Genomic DNA, 23,646 nt, shown 5'->3' on the forward strand with positions numbered 1-23,646 from the left:
GAGAAGAAGCCTAAGAAGTGCCAGTCATATCCCACCAATTGTTGAACTGAGTTGAATGAAGCCTGAACGAGGCCGGGGAAGGGAGACATCACCCAGCAGTTGATGAACTAATAAGTCCAGAATTGTCTTTTTGCCCAGGGGAAGTGAGGCAATCCTCTGGGCTAGTAAGAACCTTTTATTTAGTTTAGAGTGTGAGGGACAGAGCTGCTAGGATTCTGGCATTGGACCTTTCCCTTTGGACATCCTGACTGGGACATTCGTTTTTTTTGTTTGAGCCAGGGAAACCCCTCTTAGAGTTAGGGCAAGATAGGGTTCTCTTTTCATTTTCACTTGAATAAAAGTTTATGCCAACCACCAGGACCACTCTGTGCCAGTCTTACTTCGGCAACCCTTACACTTGGCATTGTTAAATATGGCCCCTGCATTATCGATCAGACTGAAATAGTTTAACCCTTGAGTTCTACGTTTATTTTTCATTGTATTTGTACGTGACACGTAGGACGCATTGTTGCCTCCTACACGCCAAGGTAGACAGTAAGCAAACTGCAAGAAGCCGCGCACAGTCCGTGACGGTTATGGATTGAACATGCAAAGCACCGTAGTATAACCAAGTAAGTTCTGGTCAGGGATTCTCATTAGCAATGACTGCAAAATGGTACACAACGAGAGATGCTATAATATGTGGTCTGTCGTTTGCAGTATCAACTACAGGTTGAGATGTATGTGCCGGTCGCATAATGAGCTTTATTATCTTAATTTGGCAAATTGAGATAGGTATTTTACATTATCTTTTTACAGTGATCTTCTAAACAATGGGCCATACGGTTAATTCTACTTTATTTACTATGTTCGCTCCAACTGGCATGAATAGATACTAACTATATGCGAATTGTTCCAAAGAAATGTCCCAAAGGTATTATAACGAATGGGGTTACACACTATGAGCACAAAAGGTATTTGATCACATGCGTGTGGTGGCCACCAGGGTAAGTTGTGTTTGGCCGAGAGCCTACTTTGTCAGGGTGCACAAAAAGCAAGCATCCCTAGAGTTATCACATGGCAATGCATGCTGGGTCTATTATATATAGACAGCAATTTGTTTATGAGATATGGAACACACTGTGTTATTAATATAGTTGTCACGCACCATGTGATGCAAAGATTCTGAGTAAGATCTTATTTCCTTTTTTCTAGTTCTTGACAGAGTACAAGCACTGAAGAAGTTGTGAATTTTGACTAGAAACTAATGTTGTTGAAACTAGTTATGAAAACGTAGACGTGGCCAATGAAGAAGTAGGCTATAGTCACAACGAGTCGGCTAGTTTGTATAGACGTTAAATGAATTGGGGCTAATACTCCAATGAGCTCAGGACTTGGGTGGAAAAGAAAAACTCTCTCTTATTCCAGGTGGTGTTTCAGCCTGCAGTGGTCCTAACCTGTGACATTCGCCCACAGTCACCAAAGGTAACACAAACTATAAGGTGTTATTCAAGCAAAGCGCTACACCTAATATATTAAGCATTAGTTCATCTCTATTAATCAAAGTTCAGCAAAATTCTTAGGGGTGTTAATCCACTTCAGTTTTTAATGTTCAGCCAACACGTGTTTTGACCCATAAGCATATAGGTCTTCCTCAGGGATTTCTTATCTCTATACTTCGTGGCCTATGCAGGATCCACTTGGGACACCTAAGGTTGTGACAGTAGGTGTCTAACACAAACTCCTGTATATATATATGCCATAAAGCTTGCACTTGTGATAAGGGAGTTCCAGATGCTCCCTAGTAACTGAATCAGCAGGTCCAATCCAAAAGAGCAAACGTTCTCTTCATGCGTTATTAATACGAATATAATCCACGTATTGTACAAGTTGATCAAGTCCATCACCCATATGTTCAGGTCGCGCTGGGTCACATGCGGAACGAAGCGCGACCTGAACATATGGGTGATGGATTCTAAAGCCATACAGAGCACAGGAATGCTATTGTGACTTCACCTTTTGATCAATGTTTGCTGAAGCTTGTGGCTGTCCTGAAATCCCTGCAGTGGGGGTACAGCTGTTCTTATGTCTATCCTGCTCTCTAGGTCATCCTGGATTAAGGTGAGCAGCTATGGTCTCCCTGTTCAACCGGTACATATCCCACTAATGGTTGAACAGGGTAACCAGCTGGTTTTCAGCCAAGATCCAGGGTGTGGGTCTGGCCCAGGTATGGACGCTCGCCTTACAAGGCGTCTTCTCCTCCTCCTCCGTGCACCTCTGCTGTTCTTCCTGCCTCTGTGTGCATGAGCAGCTGCATGTCCCAATGGCTAGTGGAATCATGTTGTTGGAAAGTGTGTTTGGGGAAGGCGTGTGTTGTATGTAGCTTTAAGTGGATTGAGTGCAATACACACCAGCAATACTGTTTAGGGTTTGGGCAGTAATTATGCTGGCGGTATTTGCCCAAGTGCTAATTCCGTCTGTGGTATTACCACTGACTCCTGATTCGGTTGTACAGTAATAGTGGCAGTAATTCCGTTACTGCCACTTTTACTGTATACCACCCAACTCCTAATGTGGCCCATTGTATGGTATGAATATATTTGATGTTTTTCAATATGAAATGCTACTCATTGCATCGAGGAATGTATTGTATTAGAAGTTGTTTTTTAAGCGGCTAGATGTTTATTATATTAAATAAATTAAGTGTTATCACAGACTCTTTGCACAATTAAATGTAGATTAATTCTAGAATTGAAGGATTAAAGATTTATCTCATGTGATCAAATGTTGTTGCTAAGTATTTCTGTAACATCCGGGTGCTATCTACATTGGGAAAGGATAAGGTAGAGCCAAAGAGGGAGGAAGATCCGAACAAGCTCTAGCACGACTCTGGTTAAAGGTGTGCAAAGGTGAAATTACATGTCCCAAGATATAGGTGCAGGTCTAGCAGATGAATTAAAGGCTATAAACCACAACATGGGAAGCAAACAGTGCGTGGTAGAGAGCGAGAAAGGTGTAAGCCCCACTAACAGATTTTCTGATGTGCCTAAGGTGTGAATAAACATGGTCAGTTCTCCTTATGGTCAATAACAGGTAATCCTGCTAAAACAGAGATTACAAAATTGGCGGGAGCACTATCCAGTCTAGAGTCCCATTTTTGCAGCCCGATATCTCTTTTAGAGTCATATGCTGTTCATAAGGCAGGAACAGGATTCAGTGAGTTCCATCTAGATCCATCAAGATATCTTATTAAGGGTGTCAACAGCTCACAGGTATACTTAACGATGGTGATGATGATGCTGGCAAAAGAGTCTGATCTCTAGTCAATTAATTCCCAAAGCCAGGACTACTCACAGACCTATAGTGGGAACCATTATTCTCTTCAACTTTATAATGCTGCCTCCACCCCATGAGAAAATGTTGGCATGTCAACAATGTATGCAGAATAAGCCCATTATCTGGCAGTGCCAGTGCCCAACCGCTCCACTTCGGGCCCGGTGCTTGGCACCCTCTCCCACACAGGACTATGCAGATAGGGTATTTAAAACCAATTTTTAATTCATTTTTATTAAATACATAACACAAGCACATTAAATTAGAAACCAATTAAAAAAAGAAGGTGGGGGTCTGGATGCCATCCCTTCTTAAAACACATGGCCTCGATTTACTCAATGCCTTTATTTCATACATCTTTACAAACCTGAACTCCAGGTACTCTCTGCTAGTGGTTTACAATCACTTTGAACACAAATAGCCCCTGTTAATATATTTACACAGTTTATCCCTGAAAAGGCACAAATTGACACAAATAGGTGAAAGTTGTGACATCTATTTTGGGATAAAATGGATCTCTGCCAAATGTGGACAATTGCCTTTAGTTCTCCTGTTTCACCTTCCGTTTCCCTCCACATGTTTCTTTTATTATTTGTTATTCACTTTGCACCTTAAGCCAGACTGCTGCAGCTTCTAAGCACCAGACCGGGGAATCGAACCCATGTTGCATGGTATCATCCTGTTCCCAAGGTGAGCGCAATGCACCAGAGCCATCCCTCAGGCTTATTTGCTTTCTGAGAATACCCACCATCCCAACCTCTTGGAACAGTCTCGTCCTCAAAATTCCTTAGTTACCTCTTCATTTGGCACATTCGGTTTTGGGGGCATCAGATTATCCACTGCTGTTAATATTGACTCCCGTCCACCCCACCACTAATGCTTTCTGTGATTTGTAACCTTGGTCCCTTTTAATTAAACTGATTAGGACAAGAAATACTTGATTTGCAAGTGGAACGCTACAGCAGTGTTCTCTTTTACAAGGACATCAGACACTGTCCAGAACTTTAAACACCACACATGGCTCAAACTCGGTACAAGGGGCATTTGTCTGGTTTTAAGCAAACACCCCACTTTCTTTAATTATAAAGGAACCTGATCAGGTGATAGCTATGACTGTCCAGCCTAGCAACCCCACACAGACCAGGACTCGTCTCTCACTATTGCACACCTCAATAACCTGCTCACCATTCCTCTTTCTACACAACTCCCAGTAACGCACCACATTCAGAACTCCCCCCCTTTACCTATTCCCGTTAGTGCAGACTCGGTTAGTGAACCATGGTATCCGTACCTGGGGTCGCGTTCAGGTTGCATGTAATCCACGTGCACTCACCACAACGTGCCTAGAAACACACAGACAACTTGTGCTTTCAATTTGCACTGCACTCATCAACCCCTCAGGTTTAGGATCTTGCTGTGCTCTCCCACTAAGTTCTGCTTTCCTCCCTTCTCTTCCAAAATCTGTGTATTCTTGTACAGCACCTCTTGTTGGATCCTCCCACTTCTAGGTGCTTTAACAACCAGTGTCATTATAACCCAATTTAACAGTACTCAATTTACTGACCTCAGAGGATTGAATGGCTGAGTCGGCCCTACTAGGGGATTCCAACTTACTAAGCAAATACTGGCTGGCCCAATGTTTTAGGCGACCTGCGAGTTACCATCCCAAATATAGAGAACTTAGCACCAAGAGGCCATAAAAATGTCAGAAGTTGTGCTATACAAGACCACAATACATATGGAGGCATATGGTACTGAACACTGCTAGAACACTGGGGTACCATCAATTCTGCTGCCTTTTGATCACTTAACCTCCCTTATTCTCCCCTTAGTTTTCAGCAAACCTTTAGGACAATACAATGTTTTGATAAGGGGAGAATGATCCTGTTGCTGCCCTCATTTGGTCTACTGAATTTCTCTGAGGGTTAACTAGGGTTGAGTGTTTGGGTTGAAGGGTCTCGGTCATCCAGTTTAGAGCTCGTGCACTTCACTGTGCGGCATCGGCAGTGCTTCCACGTCGGCATTCTGGATCAGCCGCAGGTAGAACTGTACCAGCAGCTCATAGCTTTGCACAGATATCCTCTCATTAAGCCCATGAATCCTGTAAGAGAACGGACATTAAGTGACAGAATTAGAGCAGTACATTATAAAAGAGCAACACCAACGACAGTGCAGAGTCAGGCCGAGCATTCATCCAGAGCAGCGCAAAGCAGGGCTATCGCACAGAGCAGTGCCAAGTGGTCTTCTCAAAAGAGCACTGCCTGGCAAAGCTCCCACTAATGTGGCCTGAGGTGGGGCTCTCAGCTGGAGCAGCACCAGGTAGTCCTCTCAGCCAGACCGGTGACTGCGGCAGCCCTAAGTCAGAGGAGTGATGGGCAGGACACTAGACATTGGCCACCAAAGTTAGGGCACTTGGCCAGAGAAGTGCCCGACACTCGTCTACAGCAGGAAAAGCTGGTCCCTACCTTGTACAGGGCCAGGCTGTGCCCTCACTAAGAGTAGCACCTGCCATATCCCCCCCCCCAACACCAGCAGCCCCATGTAGGGCTCCCAGCCCTACCAGCTTCAGGCAGGACCTTCCACTCCAGCAGCTTCAGGATTGACCTTCAGTAGCCCCAGCAGCTTCAGGCAGGACCTTCCGCTCGAGCAGTTTCAGGATTGACCTTCAGTAGCCCCAGCAGCTTCAGGCGGGATCTTCCACAGCTTCAGGATTGACCTTCAGTAGCCCCAGCAGCTTCAGGCAGGATCTTCCAAAGCTTCAGGATTGACCTTCAGTAGCCCCAGCAGCTTCAGGCAGGACCTCCTGCTCCAGCAGCTTCAGGATTGACCTTCAGTAGCCCCAGCAGCTTCAGGAAGGATCTTCCACAGCTTCAGGATTGACCTTCAGTAGCCCCAGCAGCTTCAGGCGGGATCTTCCACAGCTTCAGGATTGACCTTCAGTAGCCCCAGCAGCTTCAGGCAGGATCTTCCAAAGCTTCAGGATTGACCTTCAGTAGCCCCAGCAGCTTCAGGCAGGACCTCCTGCTCCAGCAGCTTCAGGATTGACCTTCAGTAGCCCCAGCAGCTTCAGGAAGGATCTTCCACAGCTTCAGGATTGACCTTCAGTAGCCCCAGCTGTTTCAGGCAGGACCTTCTGCTCCAGCAGCTTCAGGATTGACCTTCCGCTCCAGCAGTTTCAGGATTGACCTTCAGTAGCCCCAGCAGCTTCAGGCAGGACAATCCGCTCGAGCAGTTTCAGGATTGACCTTCAGTAGCCCTGGCAGCTTCAGGCAGGACCTTCCGCTCCAGCAGCTTCAGGATTGCCCTTCAGTAGCCCCAGCAGCTTCAGGCAGGACAATCCGCTCAAGCAGTTTCAGGATTGACCTTCAGTAGCCCCAGCAGCTTCAGGCAGGACCTTCCGCTCCAGCAGCTTCAGGATTGACCTTCAGTAGCCCCAGCAGCTTCAGGCAGGACAATCCGCTCGAGCAGTTTCAGGATTGACCTTCAGTAGCCCCAGCAGCTTCAGGTAGGACCTTCCGCTTCAGCAGTTTCAGGATTGACCTTCAGTAGCCCCAGCAGTTTCAGGCAGGATCTTCCACAGCTTCAGGATTGACCTTCAGTAGCCCCAGCAGCTTCGGGCAGGACCTTCTGCTCCAGCAGCTTCAGGATTGACCTTCAGTAGCCCCAGCAGCGTTAGGCAAAACCATCTGCCCCCATACCCCAAAAACCTTAGGCAGGGCCTTCTAGGACCCCGGCAGCTTCGGGCAGGCCCCTCGGGCCCTAGCAGCCTCATGCAGGGCCCTCAGCCATTTGTCCATTCACTGTGCAAAGGAGTTTCTAAAATCGAACAGACTTTCATTCTAGTATCTCCCCACCTCCAAATTTTCCCGAGGAGCAAGATGAAAAGGGAAGGCACTTGGTTGACACATGTGGGAGACAATCATGCTCAACAGACAACTTAGAGGTCATCCCTTATTTTGTACGTGCCCACGAAAGCCTGGGCTAGTTTTTTAGAATTCTATTGATGGGGCATGTTATACAGCTGCACGCAAACCTGAAGTGAACTTTCAGCCTCCAAAAAACTCCTGTGGTCTCCGGTATAGCTGGCCGGACAGCACATTCACATTTTAAGATTTATCATGGTGGATAATTGTTTATTTCTGTGCCCTGCCCCTAGTGTAGAAAAGCAAGGTAAATAGAACCACCTCCTGGGAAGTGCACGCTTCAGTTGTTAGTGGCACAATGACCAGAAGGTGGCATAGGGTGGTGTTTTGAACAGTGGAGTTTTGATTGTGCCTAGGAAGCCGGTGGGGCGATCTGAGTGGGGATGAGCCGCAGGTCCAGAACATTTTTATCACATGACCATTCACCTGCTGCATTCTAGAGAAGGTTCTAATTTGGTAAAACAAGGCAGAAGGAGAACGAGTCGGGCATGCTCCGGATCAAGCCATTTGACAATTGCCCACGGAGACCATGCATTGTGTGATTTGTTTTGGTTTCTTATAGCACAACGATGCAACCTGATGGTCGTAAGACGGGGAAATGGAGACTGGGAAGCTGGATATTAAAAGGCCTGCGAAAAAAGAAGGTTCTTGAGGGATTGCCGGAAGCGGTCACAGAAGTACTCATGGAGAAGATGGGAGTTCTAGATGGCCTAAGCCTGAACTGAAAAAACAGAAACCTCACAGAGGTTGTTTTGAGGCTCATTTTATTTAGGGCGTGGATAGAGTTTGAAGATCAAATGACTCTTGTTGGCTGATAGTTTCTTGATGGAATTAGGGCTTTGGATGGGGAAAGCTCCATAGCCGAGGCATGAACGCTTGATTTTCATTCTGGAGATAATGGGAAGCCAGTACAGTCAGGCAAGTGAAAGTGAAGTGTGGTCTGATCATTCATTCGTGCAATTCATTTGCGGTTAAATTGCTGCAAACTATTTGCATACGGCCTATTATACCTAAACCGTCGTTTAGGTATAATAGACCGTATCCAAATAGTTTGCGGCAATTTGGCTGAAAATAAATTGCGTGAATGAACGATCAGACCGCATGTTAAAGTTTGCAAGATTCAGCAATTACAAAGTAAATGTTGTGCGCCATTCAGAGACTGTAAACTTTGGAAGAAATCATAAACAGCCCTTTCTTTTAGAAATATGCTCCTTGCTATGCATGATCATGGAATCGGTTGCGGAGGAAATAAAAGAACTAAATTTCATTACGCGTTCAGAAAGCAGGAAGTAAACACAACATTAGAAGAAAGGCCATATTGCAGCCTTATTGCGAAAATTTGTGTAACATCAAAAGGATCATTGGCGTTCATATTCGAAGCAAACGAAAACACAGCTAACAAGAGATTGAACGCATTTCATTATAATATAACTTTTGCTTCCACTGTCGTTGCGTGTGCTCGATGGAAAAATAGCCGATTAGCAGAGAAACCCCTAAGGTAAGTGTAAAATTTAACACAAAAAAACATATATTTGGCAGAGATCTGCCACATACATTTTCAAACAAGGAAACTTAAATAACTGGAATTAGATTACACACATAAATGTATTATGTCTCTTGTTGGTAGAGGACCATTGAGTGTAAGCAATGTAACTCAGCTGAATTTCAAATGATCTGGTTTCTTTAATAGAACATAGGGACTCAATGTTTACAATTATGCTACATTTACCACTACTAAGCATTGTAATAAGAAAGGAAAGGAAAAGGCATTTGGAATATTAGCAATTTAAAAATTCGCAATACTGAACTGCCAACAGTGTGTAAAGGCAATGCACAGTTTCAGAGGTCACTCATTTTGAGAGAAAGAAAAAGTCAGGAAAAATTAAAAGTAAAGGTAAGTACAAATAAATCCAGGTAAGGGACCGAATAAAAAAAAGGTCAATTGGACCATATTGAAAAAAGGTCAATTCGTAGCATTAAAAAAAGGTAATTTTGGTCATTAGGTCAAATGTTTTAGTTCAGGCTAATACTGTTAAAAAGACATCTGCCAAATGGCCTTGTATTGTAAAAATGGGGGCTGGGGAATAAGCAATGAGCATTGCAGACCTCTGTGCTCTAGGTTGGTGCAATTCATTAGAAATGGTCTAGCTTTCATTTGTTGGGATCTACCAAAGGAGGTTGGGTCAATTCCAAGGAGATATTCACCTCTCCCCTGAGAGATGCTAACCGGGTCTGCAGGATCCTATCAGGATCACAGAGATGCCCGAGAGATGCTGTGCTATCACGAATCAGGATCAGAGAGTTGCCCGAGAGATCCTGCGCTATCACAAATCACACGAATCAGGATCAGAGAGTTGCCCGAGAGATGCTGCGATATCACGAATCAGGATCAGAGAGTTGCTTGAGAGATGCTGCGCTATCAAGAATCAGGATCAGAGAGTTGTTCCAAGAGATGCTTTGCCTTCAGGATCACAGAATTGCCCGAGAGAGGTTGTCCTATCAAGAATCAGGGTCAGAGAGTTGTTCCAAGAGATGCTTTGCCATCAGGATCACAGAGTTGCCCGAGAGATGCTGTGCTATCACAAATCGGAGAGTTGTTCCGAGAGATGTTTTGCCATCAGGATCAGAGAGTTGCTTCAAAAGATGCTGTGCTTTTAGAATCGGAGAGTTGCCCTCAGAGATGCCGTGCTATCAGGATCAGATAATTGGTTCAAGAGAGGCTATCAGAATAGGAGAGGCGCTGTGCTGTGCAAAACAGTTATTTTAATGTGCAGACAGATCTTTTTATTAGAGTTAAGGTCAGGCATAGAGGAGCAGTCCATTCCAAGATGTCCCCCGGCAATGCAAGCTGAGTCCTCTTTTACTTTTAATGAGGAATGCTCAGGAAAGGAGGCATGGGCCTTCCATGGTGGTGTTGGGTTACTAGCCTATCACAATGCATAGAAAGCAGAACTACCAACCACTCATCCTACTGTGAGCAGGTTCATTAAGCACCTAAAGAACTTTCATTTTACAGACCAGCGCTATAAACATGAAACCAACCAATCACTAATCTGTCCGGAACCCTTAAAAGTGTTCAAGACCATGCGCTCCACAAACAGATAAGGACCGCCACTACGGGTCTCCCATGTGACTGCTCTATACACACCTGCTCAGATCCTCGGGTTTCAGCCAGATGGGGCTAAACCTGTAAATGTTTCGGGTCAGATTCAGATAGTGGCGGCTGTCTGTGTTCCCAACGCAAACACCTGTGGGTGGAGAAAAATTATAAACTAAGAAATGTGCAAAAGAAATATACATTTGCTGTTCATTGGTGGTAGAAAGCAGCTGACGAAGAATTGCATTAAACACAGTATTCCTTTTATTGCAAATATACCAGAGCATTATGGGTGACGCCCATACAGCACAGTTCCCAACTGCGCCAAAAGTGTCCAATCTGATCACAAGTTGGTTTTGCCACCCAGCCAATGACAGTTCTTGTGAGGCAACTCCTCTTTCAGAATTCCTTTTCTTGACACTTTAGCTCCTTGTCGGGTGCTCTTGGTGCTGGTCGCGCTACCTTACACCTCCTCCTCAGTCAACATGGTCAGAGTATCCCAGATCTTCCATTCCTCTGGTTCTCTGCAGGGGTTTCTCTGTCTTTCGTCTCCCTGGCAGCAGGATTGGGCTGTCTGAAGTCCACTTCTGCTCACTAGCGTGGTATCTTGCGTCCACAGTGGAGCAGGTGTGTGCTGTTGACGGCAGGTTGGTGACCTTCTCTGTAGATTTCTCCAAGAGTGTTTTACTTTTCATTGACACAGGAATGGAGTCAAGATCATGAGGTCGGAAACAGATTCGGGCGTATTGCGACCAGAGGTGTTGCTAGATCTGGAAAAGATCTGGGGCTACACCAATGTCGGGACTGTTGGGACCCGGGGCTAGCTAGCCTTTTGGTTTGTTGCCTCTGAGCTTCTATCTGGGGCTACAGCCAAAAGACCTGGGGCTATAGCCCCCACAGTCCCCCACCTCCCTAGCAACGCCACCGATTGTGACTCTGGCCATATCCAGCTGGAATTTTCACACCGGCTATAGTATTATGGCTACAATGCTTTTGGCCTTGCTTCTCAACCTCTCAGCTGATCATAGCATGGCAACCCTACCCGCCTGACATCAACTGCGACACAGATTCGAACTGGCCATCTCAAAGGTCATGCTCAAATATTGCTTTATATTTAATTATTTTATCCTCCACCTGAACAGTAGGCATTGCACAAAAAACTGGCGTGGGAAAATAAATTATAAAAAAGCTGAAAAAGGCCATGTTCCTTTTGCACAAATTAATTAAAATATCCAAAAGATAACATTAAAATAGTCACCATCCTATAGTTAGCAGGAAAGCAGTGTGCTCTTCTAAAAATTCGAGGAAAGGCCCCAGAGCCTATGCTTTCACATTTTGTTGTTATTTCCAAGTAATAATTCTTAAACATCTCAAGGAAGAAGCTGGTGAACTATAAAATATAAAACAATCAATAATAGAGTAGAAAACAGTGGCAAATTAGCTTAATCAATTAAAACATTTAATCAAAGAAAGGTTACAACAGTTAAAAAAGCTGCTCAGCTATCGGCCGACCCAAGGATCGTACCAACCTTTTTCCTGCATACAAATCTCCTAGAGTTGCAGTTTGGGACAATGCAAAAACACATACATACGATTACACGTAAAAGCTCACACCAGGAACATACATGTGGATTGCTTCGCAACCTGCAGTCTAAACGTTGAGGTGAACAAGACTGCAACACTTTTAGGGAATTGTGACGAATGCTCCACTGTCGTCACTTCTCCCCTAGGGGGAGCCCCTTCTCATGATACCAGGGAGGTAAGGCTGCTACCCGATAGCCCCCCCTGGGGTTTTACTCAGCTGGTGGATCTCATGGGAAGGTAAACCCCCTATGGGACTAGTAAAGACCAGTGGAAAACATGATATCCTCTATAACCCAGCTTACCCTGGCACACTTTCCTACCCCCATCACACGAACACTATCCCTAATGCGCCTATACATTTGTGTAGATCTATCAGTATAGGAAATACTGGGACGAGGAAGAGTGTAGACTCCACAACGGGAGAGTATCCTATGAGTACTGAGATGAAGAAGAGGCGTAGAGCTGCGCAGATGGCCCTGCAGAACCAATGCAAGCATTCTAGCTGTAAGCAGCAAAGTACAAAGCAACCTGTCAATAAAAGAGAAAAAAAACAACCAATGTTGTCAGATCTGTCCTGGAGGAACCAGTAGATTCGAAGCTGGACAGACGAGAGAAGTCAGGAGAGAGGAGACTGGGACGCTTACCCGCAGGCAGAAGTGTCCCTGAAAGTACTACCATGGATGGACCAGCGAAAGAGGAGAAACAACAGGCAACTGGCTGATCGAGGATACTGGTACGGGCGGTCAGGAGGAGGTGCATAACCCAAGAACAGGGGACCGCTGTGGATCTGCTGCAGCCTCTGAAGAAGCCAAGGGAATCCCGAACAGGAATGAGCAGAAGTCCACAAACGACCGTTGGACGCCAGTTAGCACCATGTAGACCTCAGGGTGGCCGGGACAGTTGGTGGGCCCCCCGAAGGGCAGAAGATTAAAGAAAAGACAGGTCAGGGACCCACAACCCATAATGACCAGCCTCCTAAGCTAGCTTCCTCATGGCAGTACCTGACAGGGTAGTGAACCAGGTCTGCCGAAACCCTGACAAGAGGAAAGACGTGTCTGGGACCCGCACCCAAAGAAGAGGAATCTCTTAAATCATCTTCTTCCTCGCAGTGCCTGGCAGGGTAGTGAACCAAGACTGCCCACAGCAGCAAGAGAAAGACATACGGATCTGGGACCCACACCCATAGAATTGAGAAACCAGTGGGAGATTTGCAAGCTAAAGCAAAGGGCCAGGGGAAGGAAGCCATAACGCCCTGGTGTTGTGTACCATGAAGTCTAGAGAGAAAGGGGAGGGAAGCCAAACCACCTGCTGTTGTATATTGTGAAACCAAGCAGGAGAAGAGAGTCATTCCCCTGGCACTATGAACGTGTTAAGAACAAGCTACCTGGAGAAGGAAGACATTCTCCAGGAATCCAGTAGTGAGGAAAACTATGGGCAGTAAGGAATGATGCTTGAGTTGGAACTTTTGAGTTTCAACTGAGAACTTTACAGCATCTTAAGCTAGAATTCTGTGTTGTGTCCTGGAAAGGAACCAAGACCTCGTGAAGGGAGTCATTCTCACAGGCGCAGTTACCACCTGCCAACTGGAACTATAACCCAGTGTCCAGAAGAAGGGAGTTATCTCTTTTGTTTAGTTGCCAGTGTAAGGGATAGAGTTAGGCATTTTGACACACGACGGTCGACTCTTTTTCATTCACTTGGACATTCTGACAGATTCCTTAGTTCCTTTGTAGAGGCAGGCAAACCCCTCTTAGAGTTAGGGGTAGATGGGTTTCCTCTTTATTTTGAACCAAAACAAGTATTTGCCAACAGTCATGCCACCTCTGTTCCAGTCGCCTCCTTCTGCGCCCTTACAGAGATTAAAGGACCCATAGGCAGACTTTAAGACAAAGCATTATCTAGTTCTGAGAATCTATGGTTACATTTGAGGCCCGCTTTAATAAGGCATCGAAGATTTACTGTAAATATCCCTGAATAGAAAAATAATATTGATCCCTGTACTGACGCCGCTATAATAAATATCATATGCCGAATAGCTGGTGGCCAAGGCACATCCTATAGCTTCAGGAAATCCGTTGTTTGCAAATATTTTAAAAATACATGTCTTCTCAGATGTTCAAATAGGAGCAAAATTGCCCCATTTCAAAGACCTGGCCCCCGCCAGCAACTCAGTGCAGGAACTCATTTGGACTTCCCTCATCTTGAAAGATGCTGGGGAGGCCTAGGTAAGACCAGAGTCAGTATCATAATGTAATCTGGGAATAGGAAAACAACCCTGCATTGCGGCCCCATTTTGAGAATCATTCTTTACGCTTCAGACAAATCTTCTTTAAGAACCTTGGATATCTGGGACCAACCCCATCCTGTCATGGGCATTATTAAATTCATTGGGGTGTCCAAAGAGTAGGAACAGGGCAGTTTATTACACCATGATGTTTTCTTGCAATCAATCGGAAGGGAATTTGTCCTATTGGTCCCCACTGTAGGACGTACTACTACAGAACTTCGGCAGCAATCCCAGCCATACAATTTGCCTCCATTTACATATTTTGGAATTACGCGGTGGTGCGTAGACAATTAAAAAGACGCTTACTTGCTATTGACACATACGATTGTCTATTCGATTGTCTATACGATATAACTCGTTAATGAACATGAGCAACCATTACTTGTGCGGTATGCAGTCTTTAGGTCGAATATTTTATAAAGAATGAACATGTATAGAATAATTTAAAACAAAAACCTTTAGAGAGAACTTGTGCATGACTAGCCATACCTACAAAGGATGTTTGATGATGCTCTACAATGGGCCAGAACAGCAAGCTATAAAGGCAGCATTGAACAGGATTGATCTAACAATGCAGCACTCGCATGGTATAGCTGCACAGGCCTGCCACAGTGTTGGCACTGGGCACAGGAGCTCAATAACAACAGACCTCTGGCCTGATGAATGGTGGGAGTGGACAAGGGAAGAATGGCACAATTAGATCATGCTCAGCTGAGGTGGGATAGGTTGCTAGGTGCAAGGGGGTGGGTCCATCTAGCCAGATGATGGACCATGGGTAAGATGTGGTCACAATATGGGGGTAGAGGTTGTATTTGAGCTTACCCGGAGCAACAGGAATGTCAGAGAAGACATCACGAATGGTGCGTCCAACAATCTGGTATCCAAAGGACTTCTCATCGTAGGGGCTGACGGGCAAGGGATTGAAGGCGTTCCCAACAGTAAGTTGCACTCTCTTGTCACCGATGGTGTGCGTCACAATGTCCATTACCTGGTAAGAGAAACAGGAAGGGGTAAGAGGAACAGCAAGAGAGAGAACATGGAGTGAAGGAACAAGTGAGATCGAAGTGGAAAGAGAGAGGGGGCAAAAGCAAGAGAAAGAGAGAGGGGGTGGTGAGACCGAGAGAGAGCATTTAAGGGCGGGCAGGAAAGAAGGGGCAAGGGATGGTGAGAGAGTGGAATGATAGGGAGGGCAGGTCAGAGAGGAAGGAGAGAAGGGGCGAGAGAAAGAGGAAGGGTGAGCGAGGGTGTCATGAGTGAAGGTGAGTGAGAGATTGGGCATTTGAGAAACAGGAGGTGGCGCATGAGAGAGAGGGGGTGGACGCGTGAGGTGGCTGTGAGAGAGGAAGAGAAAGGAGAAAAGACAGCGAAGGGAAGAAAGGGGAGGAAAAAGGAGGAAAGGTTGACAAAGAAGAGGGAGAAAGAGTGGGGGTGGGGAGCAGACAAAGGGAAGAGGTGGTGCAACGAGGGGCAAGGGGAGGAGTAACGGGGAGGGACAAAGGAGAGGGGGAAATGGGGAAAAGTGTGAAGGGTGGAAGAGGGCAACATTGTGTGAAAGAAACAAATAAATCTTAGCAGCCCCTACCTCGTCCACAGTCTGGGCAGGATGGATCCGGAAGTTCACTGTGGCACCGGCAGAAGGCGGGATTATGTTCGACTGGGGAAAGGAATATGAAAGGCCAAGAAGACAAAATGGCATTTTAGACAGGACAAAAAGAATCAGACTTGGCTGGAGAACATGTTCCCTGACCAGTCATCATATGTTTGCTGCATACATAGCAAACTGAACACAAAGCAATCCAACAGACCCATCTGGTCTCTGCATATGAACGAATAAATGATAAGATTCTGGTCACTGCCTTGAGTTGAGTTGAAGCAGGGCCTCTTGCAGAGGTAAAGCTTCTCTGGCACTGGACTCTTCACCGTGTTCAGAGTACAGAGGGGGGACATCAGAATCACCCGAAGTGGTTAAAGGGGAAGCTGGGATTAGCAGTGAGGTCTGCCATGTGGTATAGCTTGCAGTTTACCCGACAATTCATAGCTTGTCCAAGCCCCTCGGCAGCCCTTACTCCTACTCTTTACATCATTCTAACAGAGCATTGCTGGGTGTAAGCATCCCTCAGAAAGAAGTCAGAAGAGTGCCTTACCTTTACCCCTGCGTGAAACATGGCGACGGCTGTGGTGGTGCGCACAATGGCATTGCTGGATGCTTTACGCTCCAGAATCCTGTACAAAGAGAGGGACTGGGGTAAAGCGATGCACAAAACAACTTACAAAACTGTGACCAGCTACAAACACAGCTCTGGAGACCCGTGATGGAGGCACAGTAACAAGCAGTGACGCATTTTGGGTCGCTCTGGGAAATACAAAGCCATTCCCAAGGGGTACATCACAGGAACACACAAAGCTCCAGAAGGTGACTTGATGGGACGCAAAGTAAAGCGGGCTACCAAGAAGTGACACTGTCTCTTGGTACTAAAGGCTCCCAAAAGGGGAAACTATGTGTAGGACTGAACACAGTCTCAGGGTACTACAAGGTTCATAGAGAGGGCATCATTTCAAGGTACCAAGACTTCCCAGAGGTGGCAGTGGCAGTCTCATGGTACAACATGACCTCAAAACAGTATGTGCCTCTGGGTGCTACAGGCTCCTCGGAGAGGATACTATGCATCCCATTATGTAGCGCCGGAATCAGCTGAAGACTGATTTTTTTCTTCTCTTAATCAGCATCCCATTATGTGCCTTGGGAACTGTAAGTGTGCAGAAGTGCCAGTGGGACACAGGGGTGGCATGCTTGTTGGCAAAGACTTTTATTATAAAAGGTAAAGAAAAGGAAAAACCTATCCTGCTTTATTTCTATGAGGGGTTGCCCTGCCTCAACAAAAACGCCAAGACTCTGTCAGAATGTCTTGTAACATATAAAGTCCACCGTCCTGTCTCTGAACCTATTTCCATCCCTTAAACTAAACTAAGGAAAAACTGGGTGCCTTTTTGATCAAGAGGAGGCTTCTCCCATTCTGGATATGGACCTTTAAAATTCAGTTCATAGTGTGAAAACACAATAAATGTTTCTTTAAAAAATTGGTGGGAGTCTCTTCCACTGATTTGTTCCTCCAACACAAGCTTGTAGCGCCGAATCTGCTGCACTATCCTTCTGGGTTTGGCTGCCGCACTCTGAACATGTCTCTTCCTTTGGCATTGGGTCCTTGACCCATGGCTTATTGGTTGCTCTTTTTCTGCATGACTTTAATCCACATTGCAGAAACCCAGGGTTTGATTCCCTCTCTTTGAAATTGATTGAAGTTTAGCGCCTAATTATATGCAGACGATACGGTCCTGTTTGACCTTTCGCCAGGTGGCCTACAGCAGAATTTAGATTATGCTTATCAATAATTTAAAGGCCTCAGTCATCAGCTAAACCTTACTAAATCTAAAATATTAGTGTTTGGAAAGACGAAACCAGCCTTTATATGGTGACTGACCAATAAACCACTTGAGGTGGTGAATGAATATAAGTACCTGGGTCTTCTGTTCTCGGAAAGTGGGGGATGGAGCAATCATATAAAAGTGGTATCCAAGTGGGCATCAAGGGATATAAAGGGTCTTCTTTGCTTTTACTGTCATTTCGGAGGGAAACGTTTGGATAAGTGCCTCCAGTTGTTAGGATCTAAAATCAATGCAGCTGTTCTGTAGGACGCAGGGATTTGGGGTGCAGCTCAATGCGGGAGTTTAGATTTAATGATGAACAGCAGGTTGCAGAAGATGACAGTTTTCCCCACTCGAACCCCTGGGGACGCCCTAAGAAATGAATTAAGTATAGTAAATTCATCTCTCCAAAGCCAGAGGAGGTTTTTTAGAATTTTTCTTGAATGTGCAGCTGAATCCTCCACTGAATGGGACGTTTGCCCAGCATGGCTCCTCGCTCAGCCCTGGTAAAGGCCCTAAGAGCTGGTACAATGTTGGAATCCCGTCTAATGAAGGTGTGGAAGCAGGGGGATGCAAAGCTTTGGGTGAATTATCTCGCACCCAGCGCAGCTCTCTTCTTAAGGAGTGAGCAGTAGAGATGGAGTATAATGCTCTTCATGAGAGAAGTGTACATTTAAGCTCATTGAAACATTATACTCCATTACACAAATGACCAGGAGTTTCCCCAGTCGTACCCTGTAATTTGGGGGCAGGTATATTATGTTATGGTATGTTAAAGGATGTTAAAGGATGTTTATACTGCGCACTAGCACCAAACGGAGTGGTCCCCTGGCGAATCTGAAAAGCAAGAGGGTAAGGTAAGTTAGTAGGGCTGAGTAGGAAAAAAGCGCAAGAGAGCTTTGATGTGCTGTTGGCAGCTTCAGTTCGGTTTAAACCGTTCACTGAGCGTAGTAGGTGTGAATATTCGGTTGGTAGTTGTCATGTGCTGTTGTGCGAGGCTATGTGTGGTTTATTTCGTTTTTGCAGAGTAGTGAAGTGCATGCGGTTTGTTGTGCTCTAGAGGTATGGTTGTGTTTTGTTTAGACTTTGAAAGGTGTAAGTAGAGGGATTGGATTTTTAGTAGGGTTGGTTAGTGGTGATCCTTTATTGTACTCTCTCAGTTTTGCCCACCTGTGGCACATATTCCTGTCTGTGCCGTGCATTGTGGTGTGCTAGGGGTCTCCCTCCTATATTCTGTGCAGAGTTTTGGTTTGTTAGTAGGGCTATTTAGTGGTGACACCTCCTGCACTGCCACGCCCCAGTGTTCAGACTGATGGCTTTCTACACCGCTTTCTTCCTAGGCATATCCTGGTGTGCAGCCACCATTGCCTCCCTGGGCCCCTTGAAGGGGGCTCTACCCTGTGCCCTTGAGCTACCCGGGCCTTGTGGTTTATCTGTTCAGTCGCCACTGTTTCCGCTTAAATTCTAATGCCCTGTACCTGTGGTTCAACTTAGGTTGTTCCCATCTCTCTCCTTAGATTCTGGTAGGGCCCTCTATGGGAACGGGTGCACCTATGTCTCCCTCCCATTCAGAGGTCTCTCTACTTCCTTGCACTTCGTCGTGGTCTGGCCCAGTCCCCATCTTGCCATTTATGTGTTCATTCTGTGGGGTGTGGTTGTTGCTTATTTGTTTTCGTCCAGTTCTGAGTTGAAGAACCAGGTTTTTACAAGTGTTCTGAATTTTAGATGGTCTTTCATGGTTCGTATTTCTCTCGGGAGGGAGTTCCAAAGTTTAGCGGCTAGGCAAGAGAATGCAGATCCACCAGGTTTTTTCCTTCTGTATGGCTTAGGTTCCAGGCGGATGTCGTCGCTGGATTTAAGTGTTCTGGTCGGCTGGTAAATGGTGATTTTCTTTGGTAAGAATTCCGCTCCTTGCCAGTAGATTGCTCTGTGTGTTATGCACATTGTTTTGAAGGCAAATCGTTTTGAACTGGGAGCCAATGTAGCATCCTTAGTGCTGCAAGTGATGTGGTCCCTTCGTGAGAGTTTGAGGAGAACTCTGACTGCTGCGTTGTCTATATGTTGCAGTTCTTCAGTAAATAATCCAGCATTCCGAGGTTTAAGCTGTTGGGGTAGTCTATCCTGGACATGATGAAGGAATGGTGGCTAGGGTTTTGTGAGTGAACGAAAGGAATGGAAGGATGTTTTTGATTGTGCGCAGGTAGAAGAAGCATTTCTTGATTATTGTGTTTGCTTGTCGTTCTAGCCTTAGCTCGTTGTCCATTAGGATTCCAAGGTTTTTGACAATTTTGGATGGCGTGGGCGCTGTTCCTAGTTTTGCGGGATATGGGATATATTGGTTGATTCCATGGTTTTTGGATATAATCATGATTTTCGACTTGCCCGGTTTGACTTTGAGGCTGTTTGTGTTCAAACATTAGAAGATTTATGGCATTTTCTATTAGATTGTGAAGCTTTTACTATGTTTAGGAAGCAGTGGTTAAGGCCTTCTCTTACCAAAAATCAATTACGGGCACGTAGGGATACCATGAATTATATTTTAAAATGTGATGATGTGAATTTTTTAACAGATTTTGCTCATTTTTATTAAGAATGCGTTGTGTGTTGTTACCAGTGATAGGTGGCGGTTTTTAATGTTTTTGTTAAGGTGTTTTAACGTATCTTATCTTTTGTTACTTGGTATTGTATTGCCTGTTGAGGATGTTTAATTGTGATTTATATCATCTGTTTCTATATGTATTTTAATGGATCGTATATCTAAATAAAGGTTCTACTAGTTGGTTTCAGCTTTTAAATTTATTTTTCTTTTTTGCACACAGCTTCCAGAACCTTCTTGGCTGTCCCTGACTTGCTCTGGGCCTCGGCCCTTTGATGATATGTTTCTTCACTCTTATTTGGATGCAAGACCTGTGTGCTTTGCTTTTGTGGGCCAACTTCATATGCGTCCCTGACACTGGGGTTTTGCTGATGCTGGTGTTTTCTACCCCTTTCTCCACTCCGTATCCTACTGAACAGACCTGGTGAACCCTCCTAGCAGGCACTGAACCACATAGGATGCATTATAATGTTCACGGCACGTTTTCTGATGGGTTTCTTTCCCCTTTCCTTCTCCCAGGATATTGCTCTCTCTGTTTGATATTCTCAGGGCCCCACACCCTCTTGTGCCGGTCTTCCATGACACTTGGTTTACTCTGCTGCCAAGTGTCTATGGATGCTAAGTATATTTGTGTCTGTATATTCCTGTTAGGGTCCTTGACCCACGTTTCATCAGCCTCTTTACTTGGGTCCCAAACCCTCCTTAGATTGCCCTCTTTCGGTTCCCAGCCCATCTAAAGACCCAGGCAACACCCGTACCTTGCTTTTGGGTTCCCGCTGCGTGGCGTCCTGCTTGGGCTCTGTGACTCTCTGGGTGATATTCCGGACCTCTTATCCCAGCTCCCACTGTCGTCCGCATCCCTGCTTCGGTTTCGGCGGGTCAGGCTACCAGGCTTCTCTGCAGGAGTCAACCCCAGTATTTTGCACACCTGGATGTTCTGTTGTTTCTCCAGGTTGGTCGGTTCTGTGCAGCACTTCTAAGGACGGTGCCTCTGTTTCACCATCACGCCGGCCTACAGCTTCTCCCCGTGCATCTTGGTCTCTGGCATACAAACTTCGCTCTCAGTTCCTCAGGGCAGGGCTTTACAAATGGTCTAGTTCTTCCTCTAACATATACTTCGGGTAACCAATGGGCAGCCTCCCACAACTAGAGTGCATGTTTTGTGTCTTATAAGCATTCCTCATTACTCCATCCTTCATCCTCGTCTCAGTACTGAACTGATGATCACCAAAGAGTTCAGTATTATTCTTCCTCATCTCAGTAATTTTAGGTGACTTGTATTCCTCAACTCTACATAGATAGATGTGTGGGGGACTGCAGGGCACCGAGTGGGTGAAAGGAAGGAGGGGAGTGAAATGAAGGAGGGGAACACTGTGCTCTCCCAAGGTGATCGTCACTGTTTGCATGGCGGGCATCCCTGCCCATGAGATCCACCCGCTGAGTACCACCCCCAGTGGGACTATTGGGTATCGCCATCACCTACCTGGCCTCACGGGGATCGGCTTCCCCCATGGAAGCAGTGACAATACCCTGTGATTTGTCACAGAACCTATAGACTCATAATATGGGACATTTGGGGCCTACTGGATAGTTTGACAAACCTGGTAAAACATACAGTATTTTGGAATACTTCTGTGAAATTCTGAGTTTCAGAACTGAAACTGTTCAATACGACCTGTGTTTGTGTGGAAGAAATGTACTCCTCACAAAAGAGTCACCACATGCACCATTGCACATGCGGTATCAGAGCGTGACGTAATATTGTATTTCCTCCGTGGAAATCAATGGGACTTCACAATGGGGAAATCACACCAGGGTTTCGTGACTCGAAATCAGTATTGGATCTACTTGTAGACAGTCAACTGGTGGAGTTTGCTATGTAGCCATCAAAAACCGGTTCCCAAAATGTCCCTGAGATGATATGTGGAACCTTGCCATTAGCATATATGTTATAAAGTTATTCTACTGTGCCAATCACAACCCAGTGGACTTACAGCACCAACATCTTGCCTGAGAAAATGGAGTATTGCGCCCTAGGTCGGCATAACCAGTCCGCATTCAGTGTACGATGAAGGAAGGAAAACAGGTAAAAAAAAGTATGGGGTCGGAAATAAACAGGTATAGGACAGGGATGCACATAACTGACAAATTGGGAAGGCATAATGGGATTGTGGTAGAGGGAATAGGATTGTATAAGTAGGGACTCATGTGTAAAGGGAGGCAGTGGATTAGGCAGAAGGAGGTTCTAAAAAGAGGAAAAGTCAGAGCAACTTGTGGGAGCAGGCATTTTCCAGTGGTGGCGTTTTCTGGAACCATAGAGGAAGTACATGAATTAGTGGGAACATGACTCACAGATGTGCTTCCAAGTCTTTGCAGTGTGGAGCCAGAATTGTAAGGTAACTTTTGGCGACCCCTGCAAATCCAGGATTTTCATTTTGGGAATGCCAAGGCAACCGCCCGAAGTGACAGAGCCACAGATAGCCTGCGCAAAAAAGATGATTGCTGGGAACCCTGGTGGGAGAAAAGGGATTAGGGAAGAAGGAATAAGAACCCACCCCATGGGGGAGAATTCACTGATGCAAGCTCGTGGGAGACATGCTGCCGATCAATTTGCATCATTTAACCGCCGTGCAAACTCAACTCCACAACCATAGGCCGAATGCCCGATGCAGACAAGTGGGCCACATGTGAATGATGCAACACTAACGGACATGCAGGGGCCAACGGGCAGTGGCGTGCGGAGCACAAATAAGTCATGGAACATGACAAGTACAACAGAAAAATGGGTTATGCTATACGAAAAAGATCCCATGGCCCTCGCGTAGATTTAAGAGCTGGCATGAGACTTGATCACACGAAGCTGGGCACGTACCAGTTAAGCCAACAGTTCTCCCCTAAATTAGTAGGTATTGGGGACTGTTCGATAGTAAACACAAAAGGTCTCCATAAGAGGGTGCATTTAAGAACTTCAGTAAATGACGAGTAAACCTACACAATTTTCCCTATGCCCCTGATGCATGGCGTGAGTATGGTCAGTATTTTCGGGCTCTGCAACTTAACAACTGGAGAGCGGAAGGTTGCTGACCCCTGCCCTATAAGAATATAGTCTGCATGGTCTGACCCGACTGGAGGTAGCCGATTTATTTATAAAATAAATCTGTCTCCTGGTTGATTCTGCAAATTTCACTATATCCCATTGTGGCTGCAACATCCTCTTCAGTATACTTTGCGGAGCCTAAGTGACTACTTTTGGACCTCTAGAATGTATTCAGGGGTGTTGCTAGGTCTGGAAAAGATCCGGGGCTACGCTAATGTCGGGACTGTCGAGACTCGGGGCTAGCTAGCCTTTCGGTTGTAGCCACTGAGCTTCTATCCGGGGTTACGACCAAGAGACCCGGGGCAAGAGCCCCCCCAGCAACTCATC

At 45.7% G+C, this 23,646-nt stretch overlaps 1 protein-coding gene across 1 annotated transcript in view; it reads right to left on the reverse strand.

The window, feature by feature from the left end:
- Positions 1 to 3,512: 3,512 nt before the first annotated feature.
- PM20D1 (peptidase M20 domain containing 1) overlaps positions 3,513 to 23,646 on the reverse strand; it is a 105,546-nt gene continuing 85,412 nt past the window's right edge. The window contains exons 9-13 of the mRNA XM_069633169.1: positions 16,348 to 16,426; positions 15,786 to 15,857; positions 15,026 to 15,191; positions 10,384 to 10,483; positions 3,513 to 5,413 (exon numbers count right to left, since the gene is read on the reverse strand). Of these exons, the coding sequence (XP_069489270.1) occupies positions 5,284 to 5,413; positions 10,384 to 10,483; positions 15,026 to 15,191; positions 15,786 to 15,857; positions 16,348 to 16,426 (547 nt within the window). The 3' untranslated portion in view covers positions 3,513 to 5,283. The remainder of the gene's footprint in view (positions 5,414 to 10,383; positions 10,484 to 15,025; positions 15,192 to 15,785; positions 15,858 to 16,347; positions 16,427 to 23,646) is intronic.

The sequence above is a fragment of the Ambystoma mexicanum genome, chromosome 13 (assembly GCF_040938575.1).
Source record: "Ambystoma mexicanum isolate Mex_15411 chromosome 13, UKY_AmexF1_1, whole genome shotgun sequence".
NCBI lineage: Eukaryota > Metazoa > Chordata > Amphibia > Caudata > Ambystomatidae > Ambystoma > Ambystoma mexicanum.